Genomic DNA, 20,632 nt, shown 5'->3' on the forward strand with positions numbered 1-20,632 from the left:
GTTTCAGGTAAAAAAGTACGCAGCTTTCAACTGTATTAGGAGCTAACAGTCCAAATTCAGTGACCAACATGTTTGAAGGCATGCTGGGAAAAATCCTTGTTGTTACGCGTGCTGTGCAGTTAAAATTAATCATAAACTAATAAAACTTTTCCTTTCCTAATGATTAATGAATAAATATATTTTCCTTTCCCGGCTCCATACTTCTGAATACAACTGGGTAGTTTTTTAATTTCTGACATCACGATGTTGCAGGTGTTAAAGATTTCACATGTAATGTTTGATAGTTCCTCAGCATTTAAAGAATTAATTTAATAATCACGCAAACAATGGATTTTATGCATGTACAATATGTATTACAGGTAAACAATATCCACTGTACTTCTATGCACATCTTCATTTGGAGTCCTTTAATCTTTTTTCGGGCTGTCACTTGGTGGAGCTGTTGTGTCTTGACTGGTTTGTGTGCTTGTTGCAGTTTCTTCAGCAGAGACTCCTGCTGAGTCTGCAGCTTCGCTAACTTGACTCACAGAGTCTTTACCTGCTTCAGCATCACAATCTGCCTCCTCAGCAGCAGCTTCTGAAGTTTCTGCGGCCGCCTGCTCCTGCTGCAGCCTTTGAGCCTTCAACTGTCGCTGGTAACTTGCAGACGGGTCCTCATATGGTACCACCGACATGGGCATGCGTACTGTATCTATTCCATTAACCTGGAGGATAAAAACACGAATAAGCAGTCGGGCCTTTGGAGGAGGGACAGCCTTAGGCTGCTTTTGGTTGATGAGGTTTTTAATTATTTTTAGGTGTTGAAGAGCGACATGAAGAAATGTTCTGGAGGTATAGTGGAGAAATCCTAACAAAAGGTTCAGATTCAAGGTAATTCTCAACTGAAAATATTTTGTATTTACTATTTGTGACTGCTGCACTTTGCAATAATATCAATTATTGTCTTGCAACATGCAGTACCACAATGTAAAAAAAAAAAAACCTTTTCACTTTAACACTATGAACATTTTTAATCAATTCCTAATTATTAAAAATGGATCAGTGGCATGGACCCACGTGCTGCAAATGTTTGATAAAAAGATGCATGTGGTGTAAAGCTGCACGCTTGAGGAAAATATACACTAACACTGAAAATCGTGAAAACAATATTAATAACGATAAACAGACTAAAGTTTGCTCAGTTTTCTGCTGCTTTCAGCATACTGCTAAAATACAACAAATTTAAAATGAAAAAATTACTTATAACATTCCTTCACTGAACAAAATGAACGTTGAACTGTACAAAAAGGCCCCAGTAAAAAAAGAAAATTTGAGTTACCTTTTAAGGTTTCCTACTGATACTCAAACTAACTCAAAGAAACACCTGAGTGCAATATTGCAGTCTTTTGCAATATGTTTATCACACAAGTTGACATCACATGAATGATGATTATATATATATATATATATATATATATATATATATATATATATACACACTGAGCAGCCATACTGTGATGCACTGAAAAAGAACATTTCTTACCGTAACTTCACACCAGTAGTCACCCAAGTCCTTGATTGACTCGGATGGGAGAGTCAGTGCATGAGTTGGCACGACGATTCCCAGCTAAAAGAAAAGTTTTAATTTAGCACTAAATTCATGCCAAACAGGAAAATGTGAATAGAAAAGACAGAGACAAAAACATCCGTACCCGCTTCTGAAAGTGTCGGCAGACGACCTCTTTAGTGACCTGGAATTCATCTGTGGGTACTTTCTGTATCTTCACCTGGGTTTTTTTTAAGGAGCTCCACTGTCTGTGAAAAAAAATAAAATAAAAAAGTCAGAAAACACAGGATCTGAGTAGTGAACACAATCTGTGAAAAAAAAGAAATGCTTTTAAATAACTCACCAATAGTCCGGTGCGTGTTTGGATTCTATCCTCTGGTTTCCCCTCACGCAGAAGCTGTTGGTAAAAAGTAAACAATGATTAACAGCTCGACACTTCTGTCTAATATGCGGGGAAATAAATGACAGTATTAAAACAGAGTACACACTCTCGTCTCCTCGGCAAACATCTCTTTGTTTCTCCGGCGAAGGATACACTGCGAGGCCTTGGGGCAGCAGCTTATTTCTGCCGATAGACTTTTTAACAAGCACAGTTTCTCCTCGCCCACCGAGCCCTGTCGGCACAAAGTTATTTTTATAACGTAAAGAGTTTCACTGGTGCAGAGAAATATTTAAATGTGGGTTTTTACTTCTTGTGACAACTCTGACAGCTGAGTTTTATGTGTTGAGAGCGCTGTGGATACTCACTGGGTACAGTCTGAGTCAGGATGAGCTCCATCTTCTCGTTGGGAGAGTGTTTGGTGTCTTCAACCAGCTTGTAGATTCGGTGTCTTCGAGGGTGAAGCCTCGGCGGACTGCCGATTTTCGATAAAGGCACCTTCCACCATCGCTCCACCACCACCGTGTTCTGTGCAAACATCAAACTCAAACTTTTAAATCAACTGTCATTTCTTTTTTTCATTTTTTTTATGAACATCTTTGGGTCCACTAATCTGGTGGTATAGCCTGTGTGTGGCAAAACAAATAAATAAATACAACTTTTAAGCATTGTAACAATTAATTTAAACAACATGTTTATAAGGGTTTGTGCAGATAAGGCAAGGAAGATTTAAGACTTTTTATGACACTTCACAATTCAGTTTAAGACCAATGTCCTTGTAACCAAAACTGAAGGACAATTTTGTTTTGCCCAAACGTTTAGTGTAACATAAACATGATTTCTTTTTTTTTGTCCTATTGAAAATTTAGATTATTAATGTTACATGTTGTAAAAACAACCCTTTTACAAGATATTATATCAATGTGTGTGTGTGTGTGTGTGTGTGTGTATGTATACATATCAAAGGTTACATTTTTTAAAGATATTTTTCAAGAGTCAAAAAAACCGTCGATTGTCCAATTACAAATTTGGATTAGTCATGTAAAATGTTGTAAAAACAACCCTTTTTGTAGTGGAACACATTCAACATATTATATCATCGTAAAGGTATATTGTTTACATATATACATATATATGTATACATATCATAGATTATATTTTTCAAAGATATTTTTCAAGTCAAAAAACTGTTGATTGTCCAATTACAAATTTGGATTATTCATGTAAAATATTGTAAAACAAACCTTTTTGAAGTGGAACAAATTCAACATATTATATCATCATAAAGGTACATATGTTGTTCACACACACACACACACACACACACACACACACACACACACACACACAGATCATAGGATATATTTTTCAAAGATATTTTTTGAGAGCTGAAAACTGTTGATTGTCCAATTAGAAGTTAGATTAGATTATTTATATTAAATGTTGTAAAAACAAACCTTTTTGAAGTGGAACACATTCAATATATTATTTCACCATGCAGGTATGTTTGTATATATATATATATATATATATATATATATATATATATATATATATATTAGGTTATATTTTTCAAAGATATTTTTTGACAGCCGAAAACTGCCGATAAGGTGACTGTCCAGGTAAATGTTATATTGAACACTGAGCCAAACTACTAACCAAAGTAACACCTGTCTGACAAACACCTTTTTAAATCAGAAGCAATGACGTAACAGTGACTCGACGCTGTAAAGTACACTAAGTATCCTGAGTTACAGCGGCTTCAAACACCGACAATTATTTATAATTTTGCCATAATGTGAGCGCTAACAGAGGCAGATTGTGTATATTTTGCTGATGAGCAGCAGACCTGAGCAGAGCTGAGGGAGAAGCTCCGGACAGCCGGCAGGACCAGCAGCTCCTGAAGGACACGGCGGCCTGAGCTCCACATCTTCACCAAACACCGGAACCCACCAACAACAACTTTATCCTGATAAATCAATAAAAAAAAAGTCCAATGCTGTTTTGAGCTTAAACTCCTCCGACGGTAATTTAAATTACTTCTCAGTCACTGCTGAGATAACTGCAGCATGTTAGTTAGCCTGTAGGCTAACAGCTAACTAGCGTTGGGCTGTGATGTAAAAGGACCCCACATGGTAAAATAGCAGTCCAGAAAAACGCCTGAGTTAAAAGTCTTTGTAGTTTAAACTTTATCACAACCAACCGTATTCGGTTATTCGATTATCATGATTATGGGAAAATAACATATACATACATGTAAATGGAAAAATCAAAGACCTTCACTAATATCTTTTAAAAATGAATTAAAAACCTTATTTTCCTCTCTAGTACTTTTAGTTGAAAAATATGGACAATAGAAGAACTTTGCAACAACCTGTCACAACTTTTAATGCTTTAACTGACTGTAATGGAAATGTCTTCATGTGTTAAAGTGTCCTTAAGCAGCACTTTCATGTGTTTGAACTGTGAATGAAATGGGAAGAAGGACTGTCTCGTGGCAAAAGATGGACTGCCTGTATTATTTAGTTATTTAGTTTATTATCTATTTTATGTTATTTTCTAATATGTCATGGTTAATATACATAATTTTATTTGCCTTGCACTTGTTTATGTTTATGTAAGAAGACATAGCGGAGATTCTTACTGGAATTTGTAATTATTGTCAAGTTCAATAAAGTTGGGGGGAAAAAAAGTATTCGGTTATTCGGTTCAATCTTTGATCAAAACGTATATTGTGTTGTTGTTTTGAATCTAAGTGAATAACATTATAAAGGCAATTCATTTGTACAATTTAATAAAAAATGAAATTTAAAAAAACACAACCAATAAGCTTTGAGTAGGCCTATCTTGTCTTTTTTCTTTCTTTATCTCTTCATCATAGTTTTCTATGATGCTTAAAGGTTTATTTCTTTTAATTTAAGTATTCGAACCTTTGGACTCTAAACAAATTGGTGCAATTTCTTTCAAAAAAACATGGGGTAAAGGCAATAAGCTAGAAATGTTGCAAGAAATAGGAGATTCTGATTTTTTTTTTTTCCTTTTTTAAAGGGGAAAACTGGGGGGGTGGGTAAACATTGTTAAAAACAATATAATAATATAATAATTACATATTTAAAGTCATGTTACAAAATTCTCACGATTTTTAGTCACTTTTTACAGGTCATTTAGAGAGAGACAAGAGACAAGAAACAGTCCCTGAGTGCTTAATATGTAAAACAGGATTCATTAAAAACATCAGTTATGTGGAAAATAGAAACGTTACACAATTAAATCATGCAAACAACATTACATTTTTATTTTCACACGATACTCAACAATTCATTGTTGTAACAGCATCTTCAAGTCGTGCACAAGTTATTCCACTGCAAAAACATGTATCATGCACACAGCAGAGCAGGATATAAAAACACACTATCAGTGCAAATGTATTCGCTATCTTAATGCTGAATCAGTATTTGCTGCCACCAAATTATCTAACAACTTCTCTTCTATGTGCTCAAATGGTGTCAACAGGAAGCACAAGAAATGACGGTGCTGTTCATTTGACTACACGCCTTGTCAAGAATGTCGACTGTTGAATTTATCTGGACAGAGCTGCCTCAGCTCAGCATATTAGGCTCTGTGACTGAAAAACAAAATTAGCAAAATATTGCAAAAATGTGACTTAACCCTTTGAAACATGAGCAGTTTGTTTTGGATTTTTTTGTAACAATACAGGAGCAACTTAACAAGACATGGCCCAAAAAACAGCAAAAAAAAAAAAAAAGTTACCATGAAATAATCAAAAAAGAAAAGTGCAACTGACCCTGAAAAAAGTATTTATTTTATACATGCTATGAGTATTATTTTTTTTGGGGGGGGGGGGGGGGGGGTCTTTTTCTAATAGCCCTCTTTTTAAAACTATCTTCAGTAATTTTCTTGTCACCTTTTTACTAATTTCTTGCAATTAGTTGGACATTTCTTTCCCCATGTTTTTTAAAAGAAGCCAAGAAGTCAAATAGCTTGTGAAAAGTGTCTGAATGCAGCAAAAAAAAACCCCAAAAAACCTAGATGCTAACCCAGATTTCAAAAAGTCTCAAAATAAAGCACCTTGTTTCTACAGTTTTGAGAGCTGCCATAATAATTCCACTTGTAGCTGCCCTCAATCTTAATACCTACTGTGCAGCTATAAAAACAACCACAAAAAAATAATGTTTGGAGTTTCACTCCTGTCAAACCAACTGTAAAATCATCAGACATGTGAAGACATGAACAAAAGTCAAAAATCACACATCACCAGCTGTGGCTTCTTGTGAATCACTTATCGCACCATAGAAAGAGTAGCGGCTGGGTATTAATCTGCGTCCAATGATTGCAACCCCACAGCACGCCAGCAGAGCGACACAACATCCACAGACAAACACGAGACTCACGGCGACCCAAACCAGAGTGGTGACAACGAAGGCAAACTGGTAGGTTGTCTTTTGACAGAACCGTGCTCCAGATGAGTAGTCGGGAGGATATACAGGATAAACCCAGATAGTGCCTACAGGGGAACATTTCAGAACAATTTAAAATTAAATCTACACACAAAACTTTACTGTAATTCTGTGAAATCTTCTCACAAGAGTTAAAATTGTATCCATCACCCTTCTTAAATTACTATTACATATTTTTTTATAATCATTATTTCACTGTACTCTATTTGATCTATTTTCTCTCTTTCATAGATTTTCTTTTAATTCTTTTTTTGATTCAATTTATGCTATGCACTATTAACAGTAAATTTAAAAAAAAACCCAAAAAACTACACACTAAAGTGATCGTAAAGGCCCTGAAAACATATTCTTTCAATCAGCTTTTTATTTTGAGCGACGGGGTCCAACATGAACACAAAGTTGTTTCATTTGAGAGTTTTCTGTCTGTGCTGTTTTTACTGGTTTGAGATAAAAAAAAATATATATATATCCGTTTTCAGCAACATTTCAATCTGAATGTGATTAGAGCATAGACATTAATCTATGGATAAGAGATGGTGGGTTTTTGGTCACTGTCAGTCAAATCCAATCAAACCACACACACACAGTCCTGATGAGGCAGATTGGACAGTAGAGGAGGGAAGACTTTCTATCACGCATGACGGGAACACCCAGAAACTACTGACTGCTGTATAGCGTGCTCCAGGGATGACGTTTTTCTGCACACTAAGGTGGAAGTCGTTCCGGTTTCTTCGTCAAAAGCTGATGGGATTTTTTCATTGGATTTTTGGATCATTGCAGAAAATAAGCTCTAAGTTTATGACACTTGCACGTTTTGTTTAGCAAGATAAGCTTCACAAATTGACGCCATTTTAGGATTTTTGAAGCCTAAATGCAATCACCAGAAGTAAAAAGCTTATAGGCTGTGCACCACACCACGGTCGCTGACTTAATGGTGCCACCACATGAAAGTTGTAAAGCCAGGTTTGGGGTGATGACTTTCCGTAGTTTCAATTATGGTTTGGTTAGCAACTGCTTTTTTAAGACAAGGCTTCAAAGAAACTTGTGTTAACCACAGACCTTATTTCAGGCATCTGACCTAAAAAAACACACACAAAGAAAAACTGACTTTGAGACACAGGAACTGGGTGTGCAAAAATGCTGACTCATTACTGGACCACTGTACTGTCCTGTTTGTGAAATCATGACAATGCATTTGGTTGTCTGTAAGATCTAACTTACTTTCATCACATTCGTATTTTCTTAAGCATATTTTGTGATGAAACAAGTGGGGCAAACTTACCTGTGTCCTTTGTGGCCTTCGTTACATTGACTTGTAATTTGTGCCCTGTGCAGTGCATCCAATTAAGTGATTTGCAACAACTGGCTTATCAGCAGATGTGGAATCTTACTTCAACAGCAACAGTATTTTGTTAAAAAATTTCAACCTGGCTCTCTATGAATGAAGGACCAGCCTTAATGTATATTAATATTTGGAATATACAGTATGTGCTCGAATTACCTCAAGCAAATATCCACAAGTCACCTGCAAAAACTCACAGTGAGACTCAAAATGCTACAAAAAGGAGAAAAACAACCACTAAGGGACACAAAATGACTGAATAAGAAACGCAATGTAACTAAAAAGAGACACAAAGCAAGTACAGAGACATAAAATGTCTTCAAAGAGACACAAAACAGCTGTAAAGAGACTCAGAATGACTACTAAAAGGCATAAAACAACTACAAAGAGAGGCAGAATAGCTATTACATCTGTGTCTCCTATGTAGGAGAGGTAGTGGGGCCTTCTGCATGCCTGTATCCAGCAGCCCACTGTCTCATAATCGGCCCATGCACACGTCTACACAAGATAACTATTGTTCGTGTCATAACACGAATGAAGCTCATCTTGGTTTCCTGTTATCTGCTTTCAAAAACCGGTATTTAGCCACTCAGAGCAGTGGGCGCTCCTTTCCAAAGTAACCAATAACCACCAACCTCGAGAGCGTTCCTGTCATGCGCTGCTGCTGCAATCAGACCTGTCCAAGTTTATGAAAATCTTAAGGATATTTGTTTTGAGTGTTGAAATTTAAAGTTATTGAAAACTTGACTTTACATATAAGATTATGTTTTAAGTGGCTTTAAACTAAGTATTGCATGTTTTGGATTGTAGAGGAGCAGAAGTGTAAAGTAGCAATAATTGTTTTCAAATTTCTACTACTCATAACCTCAAATTTTGATTTATTTTAAGGTTTCACTCATTACTTTTAAAGCACTGCATGGTCTATAGCACCAGCATACATCTGTGAACTATTATGTACCTGCACGCAATCTCAGATTGTTTGACAGAAACCTGCTAACAGTCCCTCGCTCGAGACCTTGAAAAGGAAACTGTGCTTTTGCTGTCATGGCCCCAAAACGTTGGACCTGTCTCGTAGTCTCACTTACTTCTTTTAAATCACCACTACAAAATAATTTTCATAAAAATCACTTTTCTGTGACTTTGTTTGCTGTGGTTTGTTCTGTGTTTGTTATTACTGCTGTTGTTTTTCGTTGTATTTTGTTTTGTTCTTTCCTTCTTTTTTGGGGTGGGTGGGGCTGGATTATTTGATGTATTATGTTGTGTAATCTGTGAAGGACTTTTATATAATTATTATTATTATTATTATTATTGTTAGTAGTAGTAGTATCATCATCATTATCATTACTGAAGGACAGAGTGTGTGTAAATACTCTTTAGTAACTTTACATTAACTCCATGCAAGAATGAAGAGTCTAAAAGGATTTATCTTGGCATGATCATAACATCTCTGTGACATCTTCTCCCACCTGCAATGAACCAGCCGAAAGTGAAGAGGTGCAGGAGGGCCATGGAGACCGAGCACAGAAGGCAGACCATGCCGTCCCCCCCAGGCGGGCTTGGTGTAGGTCAGACACAGCGAGATGAGGCTTCCTGCTCCCAGCACTATCAGGTAGAGGGGGATGTTGGGCTGCACTGGACAACTGTTTAAATGTGTCACTCCTAAAGTCAAGAACCGGGAAAAAAAACCCAACAACAATATTAACCCGCTTGAAACCTGGAGCAACATCACATTTCTTGTGCTCTTCTCAGATACCTTTTACCTTTAGTGTTTAACTTTTAATAATAGTAACAATTGTTACCAAACAACTTGGTAAGAATTGTCATTAATTGCAAATAATAAGTAGATTTAGAAAATTATGTTTTTTTTAAAAGCTAGGGAAAATGGAAAGGGAAAAAAAAGAAAAATGTTAGGGAAAACTATATATATTTTTTATCATAATTTCCTGTTTAAAAATGTTAAGAAATTATTGCAATTGTAAGCTCTTTTTTTCAGGTCTTTTACTTATTTTTGTTTTTAACTTTATTAATTGATTTCATTTTATTTCTTTATTTGTTTTGCATTTTTGGTAATTTTTCTATGGTTGCTCATTGCCTTCTTGCTATGTTTTTTTCTTAAATCAAACCAATTTTCAGTTTTAAAAGGGTTAAGGTGAAAAAGATTCAGCTTGCTGTCAAAAATATTACTTATTGAACAAAATAAACTCACCCACACCAACGGCTGCAATCATAACCATCCACCAAATAATATTTAGCACAACTACGAGAAAGGAAGAGGGGGAGGATGAAGGAACAGTAAAATATAAATTAAGGCAGACACAAATGAGACGGATTAAAAAAGACTTCTCACCAAGTGATGAAATCATCACGGCATTTTGAGGCCTGTTTTCGACACTTGGAGACGGGTTCATATCTGCAGTAAAGAAAGTAAGAGTCGAGTCACAATTATATACAAACATAAAGAGGAAGAGGAGCTGCAGCAGCAGTGTGGTACCGTACCTGTCTTGCTCTGAATGGAGACACTTTAAAGCCTTTTTTTCTTCCTCCAGTGTTCACTAAATGAGCGTAGAGCTGTGCACGAGTCAGCGTCAGTCAGTCAGTCACTTACCAAATGTCCACTCTGTTAACATCCTTCGCTGTTTCGGCAGGATGTTAAGACATTTTGTTTCAACCCAAAGCATTTCAACAACTGTTTCGCAACTCATTCTGTGTTTAACCAGCAGGAAATAATGATAAAATTGGTTATCTGATATAATATATCTGTATGCAAACTGTGTTTTAAGCCACAAACCAGCAGTCACACAATGTTCCTCTATTTCTCTTGCAAACAGCACTTTTTGCAATTTGTTGGACATAATCAATACATAATGGGATTGCATGATGCAGCATCAGGGCTCAATTAATGCATTCCTGCACAGAAAAGAATATGTGGTGCACTTGCAGATACAGACAGGAAAACTGTTTTATCAGCTCTCATCTGTGTAATACTAAATACAAATGTGCACATGGGTGCACTTGCATAACACATTTTGTCATTTAATATTTTCTGTAGTGTCACTGAAGGATCAAAACCAGATGGAGACTTATGGTAGGTGACAGTTCACCCCCAAATCAAAACTTCATATATTCCCTCTTACTATTACGTTATTTATCAGTCTAGATTCTTTTGGTGTGAGTTGCAGAGTGTTGGAGAAACTGGCTGTAAAGATGCCTGCCTATATTAATAAATAGCTCTTCAAAATAAGAGATAAAATGTGTATATTTTTTAAGTTGGGGTGAACTGTCCCTCTAGGGCAATTTATCAGAGCTCCCTCTGGAGCCACAAAAGATTTAATACAATTTTATTTTTCACATATGCAGTTGTACTCCCCAAGACGTGTAAACAGACTCTGGTGTGTAAAATCAGAGTTCCCTTTTAAATGTGTAAAAATTACAGATTGCCCCTTTAGAATTGTTAACTAAAATGGTAAAATGTAATTAAGGTGACAGTTAACCATGCGAAGACGATAAATCAAATGTAAAATTTGCTATCAGCTTCAGTAAAAATGTGTCTTGAAACAGTGGTGTGACAGTTGAAGTGGGTTTGTGATGCAAAGGTCAGTCAGCTGGCCGCCACCAACATGCTTGAACAGTATGTTAGTGCCAATACAACATTTTTTTGGTAGCTAAAAATCGACTGACTGGGAGACCGTTTGGACAGCAACATTTCATTTTATGTACTTGATGCAGGGGATTTCGGCCCAAAAGTTATTGTAAACAAACATTGTTATTCCGTCTATGTATTATTTCAATTTCTTTTTTAATTTTTGTTTTATCATTTGTCTTCTTTATATTCGTCTTTCATATTTTTTCAGGGTCTGCATCTTATGTTTACCTCCTCGGATTTTATGTACGTCCCATTGTATTGAAACATTTCATCATAAAAAACAGGATAGATGTCCGGTAGCTTTAAACTTTGTGAAGACAGTAATGGAAACTGAAATACGGTAAAACTGTACTGCATGACACACTTAAGCAACTTCCACAGCAGTTTATTACTGCGCACAACTACACGTTTCCAGTTCTGATGTGACATTTATTTTGTTTTTAGTATCTTTGGTGAATGACACATTTTAAAGTTCCATCTGAGGTATAATTTAAATCATATTTATTACAGTAAATGAGTAAAGTTAACCCTAATTATTGAATCCGAGCTACAGCTGCTGTATTTGGTGTCCATAGTGATGCCTCATTAACCGTATAATCATCGACCAGTCTACGATTCCCTCGAACTTTATTCTGGCTCAGACGTTAACATTAAAATGTTTCATCATCTTCTTTCTCAGTGTAGAAATTGTATATTTCAAACTTGCCTGGCTGGGCTCTGTGTTAAAGGCCTGTTTTCTCTTTACGACCTCTCTCAGTTGGAAATCAATAATCAGCTGCATAATAGGAGCAGCAGGGAAGTCCATGCAGACGATTCCAAGGCGTTGGTTCAGGTCCGTCTTGGCCCTCAGGTAGTCGTACAGTTGTGTGTTGATGCGCTGGGCTACGGCTCTGGGGTACGCGAACACACCAGCTCCACTGCTGAAGGTGAGGAAGATCTGGGCCTTGTCTCCTGCAGGTGCCGCCTCCAGGTGTTCATAGACGCTCTGCCATTTCTCCTCAACATGCAGAAGTGTTGGTACCTACAGGAAACAAATGTTTAATAACTCAAAATCACTCATTTAAATTCTTTATACATTTGAATTAATTGCTTATTATGCGAGCACCCACAGGCCACAGCCAGATGTTTTGATCCTGTTCACGGGGGGTTTGTGGGACTCTTTCAAAAGTACGTGGCACAATTTTTAATCCTAACCCTCTGATGACCATATCTGCTAATCGAGCTGTAGTTGCGGCCTTCTCTACATGCTTGCTACAAAGCTAATTCCCCTCGGTTTATACATGCTGGCAGCAGGATGTAATGATTCACTCATACTACTCTCTGCTCAACTGAAACGTATTACAAGATCTAGAAACCTTCTCTGCTTCATTTTCTCTCTTTTCTCTTTGTTATCTCAGCCAGGTGTAAGCCTGGAGGGGATTATGTGTTTGGCTGTGTCTCTGCATGTGATTGTGTGTATTATATCTTTATTTATTTAAAAGGGACCATGTACAGTTTAAAACATAAATGCATTTGACCTGACAAAGATCCAAGCAGGATGGAAACATTGTCTTCAATAAACTTTTGTGGCATGAAGTGTGCAGGCGTTAACTTTTTTCCCTTATAAAACACAAATGCTACTATTTGATGCACCGTACCGGATTATAGTGCAGATCTAATTCGCATCTGCAGTCCCTCGGCAGGTCAGAACAAAGACACAACACAATAACATAAGAACATTAAATCGTACAAAAACAAAACACATAAGACAAACAATAGGCACAATAGCACATTATACTAACTGATACAAAGAAGACACAAGACAGTCAATGCAACATAAAACTACATAAAAAGCACATCACACACAAAACACATAATAAAATTACAATAAACAATAAAAAGCTACACACAGTAATGCATCAGAAGTAAATGCTTATCATCAAGTCATAAAGTCCAGAGTTCAGGGTCACTGAGTAAAGAGCTGAGCAGCTTTTAAGCTTTTATGTTCAAGGATCTCTTATGAGACATACTACAGTTGTTAAAAAACGTGTTTTATAGACTGTTATTTTTTGTCTGACACCTGAAAAACTGCTTAATAACCTGCTTATAGAGGATGTATATTTTTGGAAAGTTTGAATAACATGTTTTCATACCCTCCAGTCATCGGCTATGTCCAGGGAACCATAGCGCATCCCCAGGTCCGGCCCAGGAAAGTCTTGCAGGACAATGAGCTTCCCTCTGGCTTCTCCCATGGTCGGCACGAGCCGGCTGTGCCACAGGAGGTCCCAGTGAGCGTAGCGATGGATGTAGTCCACCACGGCACCGTAGATGTCATACGTCTCACTGAACTCCTCCTTCACACGCATCAGCACTGTCTCACTGGGATACTCTCCCAGAAAGTCAGCCACACCCTCCAGCACGTGGCCGAAGTGGGCCCGCTGATAGGACACCCCATGATGGATGGTGAGATTCCCCTTGACGTGACGGACCCGTACGTCTAGGAAGCGGACGCCGGCTGTAAGCTGTGAGGCCAGGCTCCACGTCTGGCACTCGGCATACACACCGCCGTACAGGGCCATGGTGTTGTGCGTCCCAGGCATGGTGACCTCAGACAGCGGCTGATCATCGGGGATGCTGGCCATCCAGGATGGGTTGAAGAACTCCGGGTTGGGCGTGTCATCATAGTCCGGTCTCTGAACGGCACCGTAACTCAAACCAATGAGTCTACATAACAACACAAGTTTGTCAGAGGATTTGTCTTTACAGCTGTGCAGCTCTGCTTTCTGCTACGTTCACAATTTAGACAATGTAATTAATATTTATCTCAATAAAGATGTATTATTTCACCAACCCATTGGCTCATCTGTTTGTGCGTAACAAACAGAGTGTATGCACGTTGTGAACCTGCTTATGTAGCCATAGCTTATTATCTTAATAATGTCCCCTATAAATAGCAGGAAAATACTTTGGCATTGTGACTTATCATCAGCTTTGTTTTGGTCGACAGCACAGTTACTTACTGCTTCCTTAAAGCAGCAATTTGCCAACAATGCCCACACCTCATTTTCTGACCTACACACCCATCTGGGCTTGCTAATTAAAAAAAACAGCTCTGTCTGTGAATTACAGCTGTGTCGGTGTGAAACTAGGGATGACAGTTGCACTACGCTGTGCACTGCTTTCTGCAAGGTGTAAGATAGGGCCCTAACTGTCAATAACGGAGCTAAAAATACTCACTACAATGTTTTCATTTGTTTTAATAAAATAAAGTTGAAAATTTAACAGGCTGCATGGTTTGACTTAGCTGTTGGATTTCTTGAATCTTACATAATGATAAATAAAATGTGATATGAAACATAAAACATGAATTCAAATATATATATTAATACTCAGTTTGTTATGATGTGCACTAAAAGTCTGGCATTCGACCTGATAGTAAAAGTTATACTGTCTTAAGTACTTTATTTCCTACATTATCCATCCTTTTAATTATTTTTAGGCAATTTTATATGTTTTTGTGCAGCTTAGATTGCGTGTGTTTTTTTTTTTTAGATTTTTAAAAAATATTTTTATGAATTTATTAATTTGTTTCACATTTCACATCATATATAACATATGTAATTAACATTTTTTCCCCTTATTGATCCAATAGCTAAGCTGCTGCATGAAACAGCATCTTAACTTTAAAAAAAGTTATATTTCAGTATGTTAAATGCAAAATTAACACAGTGATATTTAGTGTATAAGAATAATGTGTTATCAGTCAGACACAGAGATTGCGTTTACTCACCCCACCAGCACCATCAGCTCGATTATCATCTTCTGCATTTTTCCTGGACCTCCTCTGATGCTCCTCATTTTTGACGGATCAGTTCTGATGATCAGCAGAGAAAAAGGGATGAAATTCTGAAGAGGTCAACAATAAAAAAATGTTACGTGAATAAAATTGGATCATAAATAATTATTTAATTGGCCGAGAATCATAGATCTGTTAATAAATTATCAAAAAAATGGTAAACAATACAATGAAGGCAATAATAAAAATATACTGTACTCTTATGACGGAGTGACACAATGCAGCTATAACTTTAAACAAATCAATATTTGTTCAATATCTGTTAAGAATAAAACAGATTAGATAATAATAAAACTAAATATCCCCTAAACTCTTGTTCTCTCCAAGGCTTTCACACACCTGCTAACAATCACTAAAAACAAAAAACCCTTTCCCATCACAAAAGTATGTCAGCCAATATAAAAACCAACAAACAGTGGAAACCATTCGATCGTGGTCCGAGCTCGAGGTCGACCTCAGCTCACCCCTCCAGGCCCTTTCAATGGCAGGCTTAAACCTTTATAATCCCAAAACTGAACCAAACCATCCACTGCTGCTGTGTCAAACCTGCTGATGGCCTGATGTTATCCACTCCAGTTCATACCTGAAACCAGAAGATGTTCGTCCTCAGTCCGGCCCGGGTCTCTGGGGACAGAGACAGAGAGAGAGAGAGAGAGAGAGAGAAAAGAGAAAGAGAGAGAGAGAGAGAGAGAGAGAGAGAGAGAGAGAGAGAGAGAGAGGAGCGGAGGGGGTCAGAGGCAAAATGACAGAGTCAGTGAGTCGACCTGGGATGTTATTGTGGGAAATACCATAGAGGAGCAGCTGAGCGCTACGTTACAGAGCAGGGGTGGGAGCACAGGGGTGTGTTTGTGTGTGAGGCGTATTCATCTGATCACGTCCCTCATTTACTGTCGTTCAGAGATTAAAATCCACAAATAAAGTCAAGGAAGTGAATCAAAAAATCCTATGAATTAGTGAGGGTAGTGTTGGGCTTCTGGCCGGTGTTGAAGGTTTCTCTGAGTTCATGCTGGGGTTGCTGTACTGTAACATCGCCTTCTTAACTCAGTTCAGACAGTTATGAGTAAAAGGCTAAAAGGACTGTAACTACGAAAACAAATCTGATCAGTAGGATGACTTAATCCCTCAGAAAAAGAATTTGTTTTAGTTACAACAGGCGGTCTTAAGGTTACTTTTGACATGTAATAGTTTACAGATTGCTAGTTATCCTGTTAAAATGTGACAAGTAATGTCAATATTTTAATTATTCTGAACTACTTTTATTGCCTTTTATTAAATCAAATATTTCTTACAGCCAATTCAAATTTTTATTTTTGTATTTAACTGTCTCAGTAATTATATGTTTGTTTTTATTTTATATTATCTAGCTCTTTAAATGCGTTTTAATTGCCTTTAAATGTCCTTTTATAATGTAATTCTTTTTCACTATTTCTCGATGCTTTAGATGTTTTATGTAGAGCGCTTTGAATTGCCTTATCGCTGAATTGAGCTTTATACATAAACTTGACTTGCCTGGCCTTCCTAAATAATGTCTGGACATTGTCTATACCAAAAAAACACAATCGGGCACAGCGAAAAGATGCAAAGCAGCAAAATGAAAGTTATACTCTACATATTAACTTTTTCCCAAAAGGAATATATTGAGATGTAACCCTTTTGTAATCACCAACATTTTGATTAGGAACTGTAATTTATTCACTTTTCCCTCTCAGTAACTGTTAGTGATTACAATTACATTTAATTTGTAATTTAATTACATGTAACTACTTTTTCACCAACACTGACATCAGGGCTCGTCTGTTTGCATCAAGTACAGATGAATGTTTTCCCACAGCGTTTCTTATCAGTTCGTGAAAGCCCCAAAATAGGCCCAACACTGATAAGATGTGTATCAATACAAAAGTAAGAATTTCAGGAGAGAGAATTTGTGTTTTAATGAAAAAGAAAATAATACAATAATAATACAAGATCTACATAACTATTTCTGCATACAAGAGGCTATTTTGACAATAGCCCATTACAATACAATAGGCTATTTTATTAAGCATTTAACATAAACAAGGTGTCATGCATAAAATTATGTCCAATATTAATATCTGATGGTGTTTGACTTGAACCTAGTGTTCACAAAACCTCTCACAAATGTAGCTTGTTTGGAGGCTTCTTCATCTTTGGATCAGCACAAGAACATTTTTCACGTCATCTGGTAAAAAGCATCCTGAACATGATGCTTATTAGACAAAGAATAACCTACAGAGGAAGGCGTGAAACAAGATCACAGTGATCATCTTGCACTTCAGTCGAACTCTTAAGATGACACAGCTGCTGTTGAGACATATGTCCTCTTACAAACCAGACAGTACAAACTGATCAGTGTGCTCCAGTTTCTCCTCTTTACTCTGGTAATGGACAATGTATCAAGCTTTGCTTAACAACATAACATTATGAAAAAAATGTTTCATGCATAATGATCCAAATGCAGTTTTTTAAAAAAATATTTTCTGCATTTGTATTACTCTGATGTTTCAATCATTCGTTGCACGATAAGTATTGCATTAACTAATAACTAACTTATTTGTGGTTGTGCATTCAGATTGTATGAACCCTGGCAGAACGAAATATGCACAGATCTGTTATTAAAACAATTTAATTGTAAGTTTTGTATAAGCAGACTGAATGAAGACAAAAATGACGTTACCTCACCATGTGGTACATGACACAGCTGTCACAATACACAATAACTGTACATATTTAAAATGGTCTCATACTGTTACTGTTCAACCACTGATGAGATCGACTATCTGCCAAATGTTTATTGGACTACACCTCAGAGGTCCTCTACTCTGAACGACACCCTACAACAACTGTGCTTTAAATGAACATTTTTGGACAATCATCCCACAGAATAATTAATCCCTCGGACGACGCACACAGAGGCAGTGTGAGGTCCTGAGCTCTGAGGGGTCAGGGAGAGTGTATCTGGTGTGTGTGTGAATGTAGAACATGGAAAAGCCTGCAGATGTTTTCACGTTTGGTCTCATATCACTACGCGGGAAGACAAATATTGCATAAGAGACTTGTCCTTGTCCTGTTGAATAATATTTGGTTAGCTGTCAGTGCAGATTGTATATCCGGAGGGTACAGAATTGAAATTCCTGCAGCTTTGATTAAATAATCAGGCAGGTGAATTCAGGTGAGAGATGAAAACTAAGTGTGGTTTTCTTGACTTTTACCAGAACAATGCACATATACAACATCTCTATAAAGCAGTAGTACAGTAAAGTACAGTTAATGGAAAAATGTGTTTCCATGAGTGCCTAAAGTTATTTATATCCACTGCCTTGTCAGTAACTGTATCGCCAATATTGTTATATGATTTAAAACAGATTAATGAGATTATTGTGGGTTGTTAAAACCTCTAGAAAAGTTAATTCATCGCAATATGCTATTTTAACATCAGGGGCCATGCTGTGCCGGATGCTGAGGAGGTCATGTATGACTGTGTACGAGGACGTGACTTTGTGTTGAAAAGTGTTGGGGACATAAAGGCTTAGATGAATAAATAATTACAGCAGGTAAGGGAAAAAAGGTGCATAAAGGGAAATATCCCTGGCTACTACAAAGGGTGTAGGTTTTGTTTTAACATTGGGGGAGAGACACATTAAAAGAAATTTTATAATGGAAATGTCTTTATTAATGTGCAGGAAAACGCAATATCTAGGCAGCAGGAGAAAATTTAAAGTATAAAAATATAAATAAATATCAAAAGTAACCTCTTTAAATGTGAATGTGACGGCTATTCAAGGACACATTTATTCATTTTAATTAATTTAATGAATTAATTTGAAAAAGAGCTATTAAGGCCCAGGGTTTATACATTTTTTACAAACCCCTGTGGTTTAATGTTCACTGAGAGACAATGGAAAACTTGGGCAAAGAACTGCATTTAAGTATTTGTTTAAGTGACTGATCACCGCATACATGTTTTTTGGTCATTTTAGAATCAGAAGGCTTGAAGTGATTTTTTCTTTTTTTTTTTTTTGGCTTAAAATGTTTTTTTTTGTGCAATGCACATTGGTGTCTTCCATATTAACATTGCATTGTATGTTTTCTTAATGTGCAAATAAACTGTTTTTTAAAATGTTCATATTTTGTTAACATTTTTTGCCGCAAGAACTTTTTTAATAAATTAGGCTTTTAAAACAAAGTCAGATGCTTCAAAATGTGTGCTACGTTGTAATTCTTAATACAACCACCAGATAGCACCAAAACGAGACATCCTCAAAAGCTTTGTGCTTCTTCAGGTACAAAAGGCACTTAGCATTAAGTAAAGCACTTAAAATTTCCCTTGTGTATGAAATGCATGATATGAATTGACTTACCTTGTCTTGCCACATTCATAGCCTACAGAGCTGTCACCAGGAACGACGAGGACAAAATTCAGAAGTGGACCAAGACTTTGGAGGACATACAGAGGAAGTTGCATGAGAAGGTTGAAAACCGGAGTTCTGCAGGATTGGTGGATAATAGATGTCCATATTATCAGCTGTTCAACAATGAATCATTTAATCAGCAACTCACAGTCATATACGGTATAGTACGGTGCACTTTTTTTTTTTTAATTGGTGCCATGATTATCTTTGTCTAACGCTTTAAGGCCATAGCAGCGTGAGAGGACAGACGTCATCTTTAAAACTGTTGCTGGGAAATTGTGGCTTTTGAGAAACCGTGGGAAATGTAGCTTGTACTGTACCACTCATTATAACAGAAACAAAATATTAACAAAGGTTTTCAGCATTTATCCACCAGAATGATATTCTGGTGTTTCAGAGAAGATTTATTTTGGGTGTGTGTGTGCTGGGGAAATATGAACTCATGATCTCGGCATTTCTAAAATTCTGGTTATGAAAGTTGTATTTGTCTATACACAGATTTGCCAGGAGCTTATTCTTTGTTTATATGAGTTGGTAGACTTTATTTGTTATGGAATATTACCCTCCTTGGCACCTAGGTTACCACAAGTTTTCTGGCATTTTAAAGGTTCACTTCTCTCAAATTTACAAAAAATAAAAAATGAAAATAACAGCGTCATATTTTCTTGCTTACCCCTGATGGTACATCATCATGCAGTAAAGCTTTGGATTTATTTAAACTACTTGTGATTTTCTCCATTCAAAGAAAAATGCTCATAAAAACAGTGTTTTCTGTGACATTGCCTCTGGAAATAAACGTTTTTCATTTTTTGAACAGAACTTTTTGCTGTATTTCATGTTCTGTTTATATTTGCTTGCACACTTAAGTTGCACCTCATATCCTTATAGTTGCTGTGGTTATAATTATTGATATTTTAGTTTAAGAGACTTTACAAATTGTCCATTCAGAGGCAAACTGTAAAGCTCTTTTGTTAGATGC

The 20,632-nt window shown here is 36.7% G+C and overlaps 2 protein-coding genes and 1 pseudogene across 2 annotated transcripts; all 3 read right to left on the reverse strand.

Moving 5' to 3' along the window:
• Positions 1–331: 331 nt before the first annotated feature.
• mrpl9 (mitochondrial ribosomal protein L9) lies at positions 332–4,024 on the reverse strand. The gene is given in 9 exon segments (XM_042506932.1): positions 332–704; positions 1,523–1,606; positions 1,692–1,781; positions 1,783–1,794; positions 1,890–1,943; positions 2,035–2,064; positions 2,066–2,160; positions 2,294–2,453; positions 3,775–4,024. Coding segments are annotated over 9 exon segments (903 nt in total). The 5' UTR covers positions 3,856–4,024; the 3' UTR covers positions 332–407.
• Positions 4,025–5,970: 1,946 nt separating this feature from the next.
• Positions 5,971–10,478, reverse strand: LOC121958041 (annotated as a pseudogene).
• Positions 10,479–11,757: 1,279 nt separating this feature from the next.
• si:dkey-266f7.9 (uncharacterized protein LOC100006223 homolog) lies at positions 11,758–19,728 on the reverse strand. Its single transcript, XM_042507005.1, has 5 exons — positions 19,603–19,728; positions 15,807–15,847; positions 15,158–15,241; positions 13,521–14,091; positions 11,758–12,409 (listed from the first exon to the last, which is right to left on the reverse strand). Exons 3-5 carry the CDS (start codon positions 15,223–15,225, stop codon positions 12,026–12,028), a joined length of 1,023 nt encoding a protein of 340 aa, XP_042362939.1. The 5' UTR covers positions 15,226–15,241; positions 15,807–15,847; positions 19,603–19,728; the 3' UTR covers positions 11,758–12,025.
• Between the last annotated feature and the right edge of the window lie 904 nt (positions 19,729–20,632).

This window comes from Plectropomus leopardus, chromosome 18 (assembly GCF_008729295.1).
Source record: "Plectropomus leopardus isolate mb chromosome 18, YSFRI_Pleo_2.0, whole genome shotgun sequence".
NCBI lineage: Eukaryota > Metazoa > Chordata > Actinopteri > Perciformes > Serranidae > Plectropomus > Plectropomus leopardus.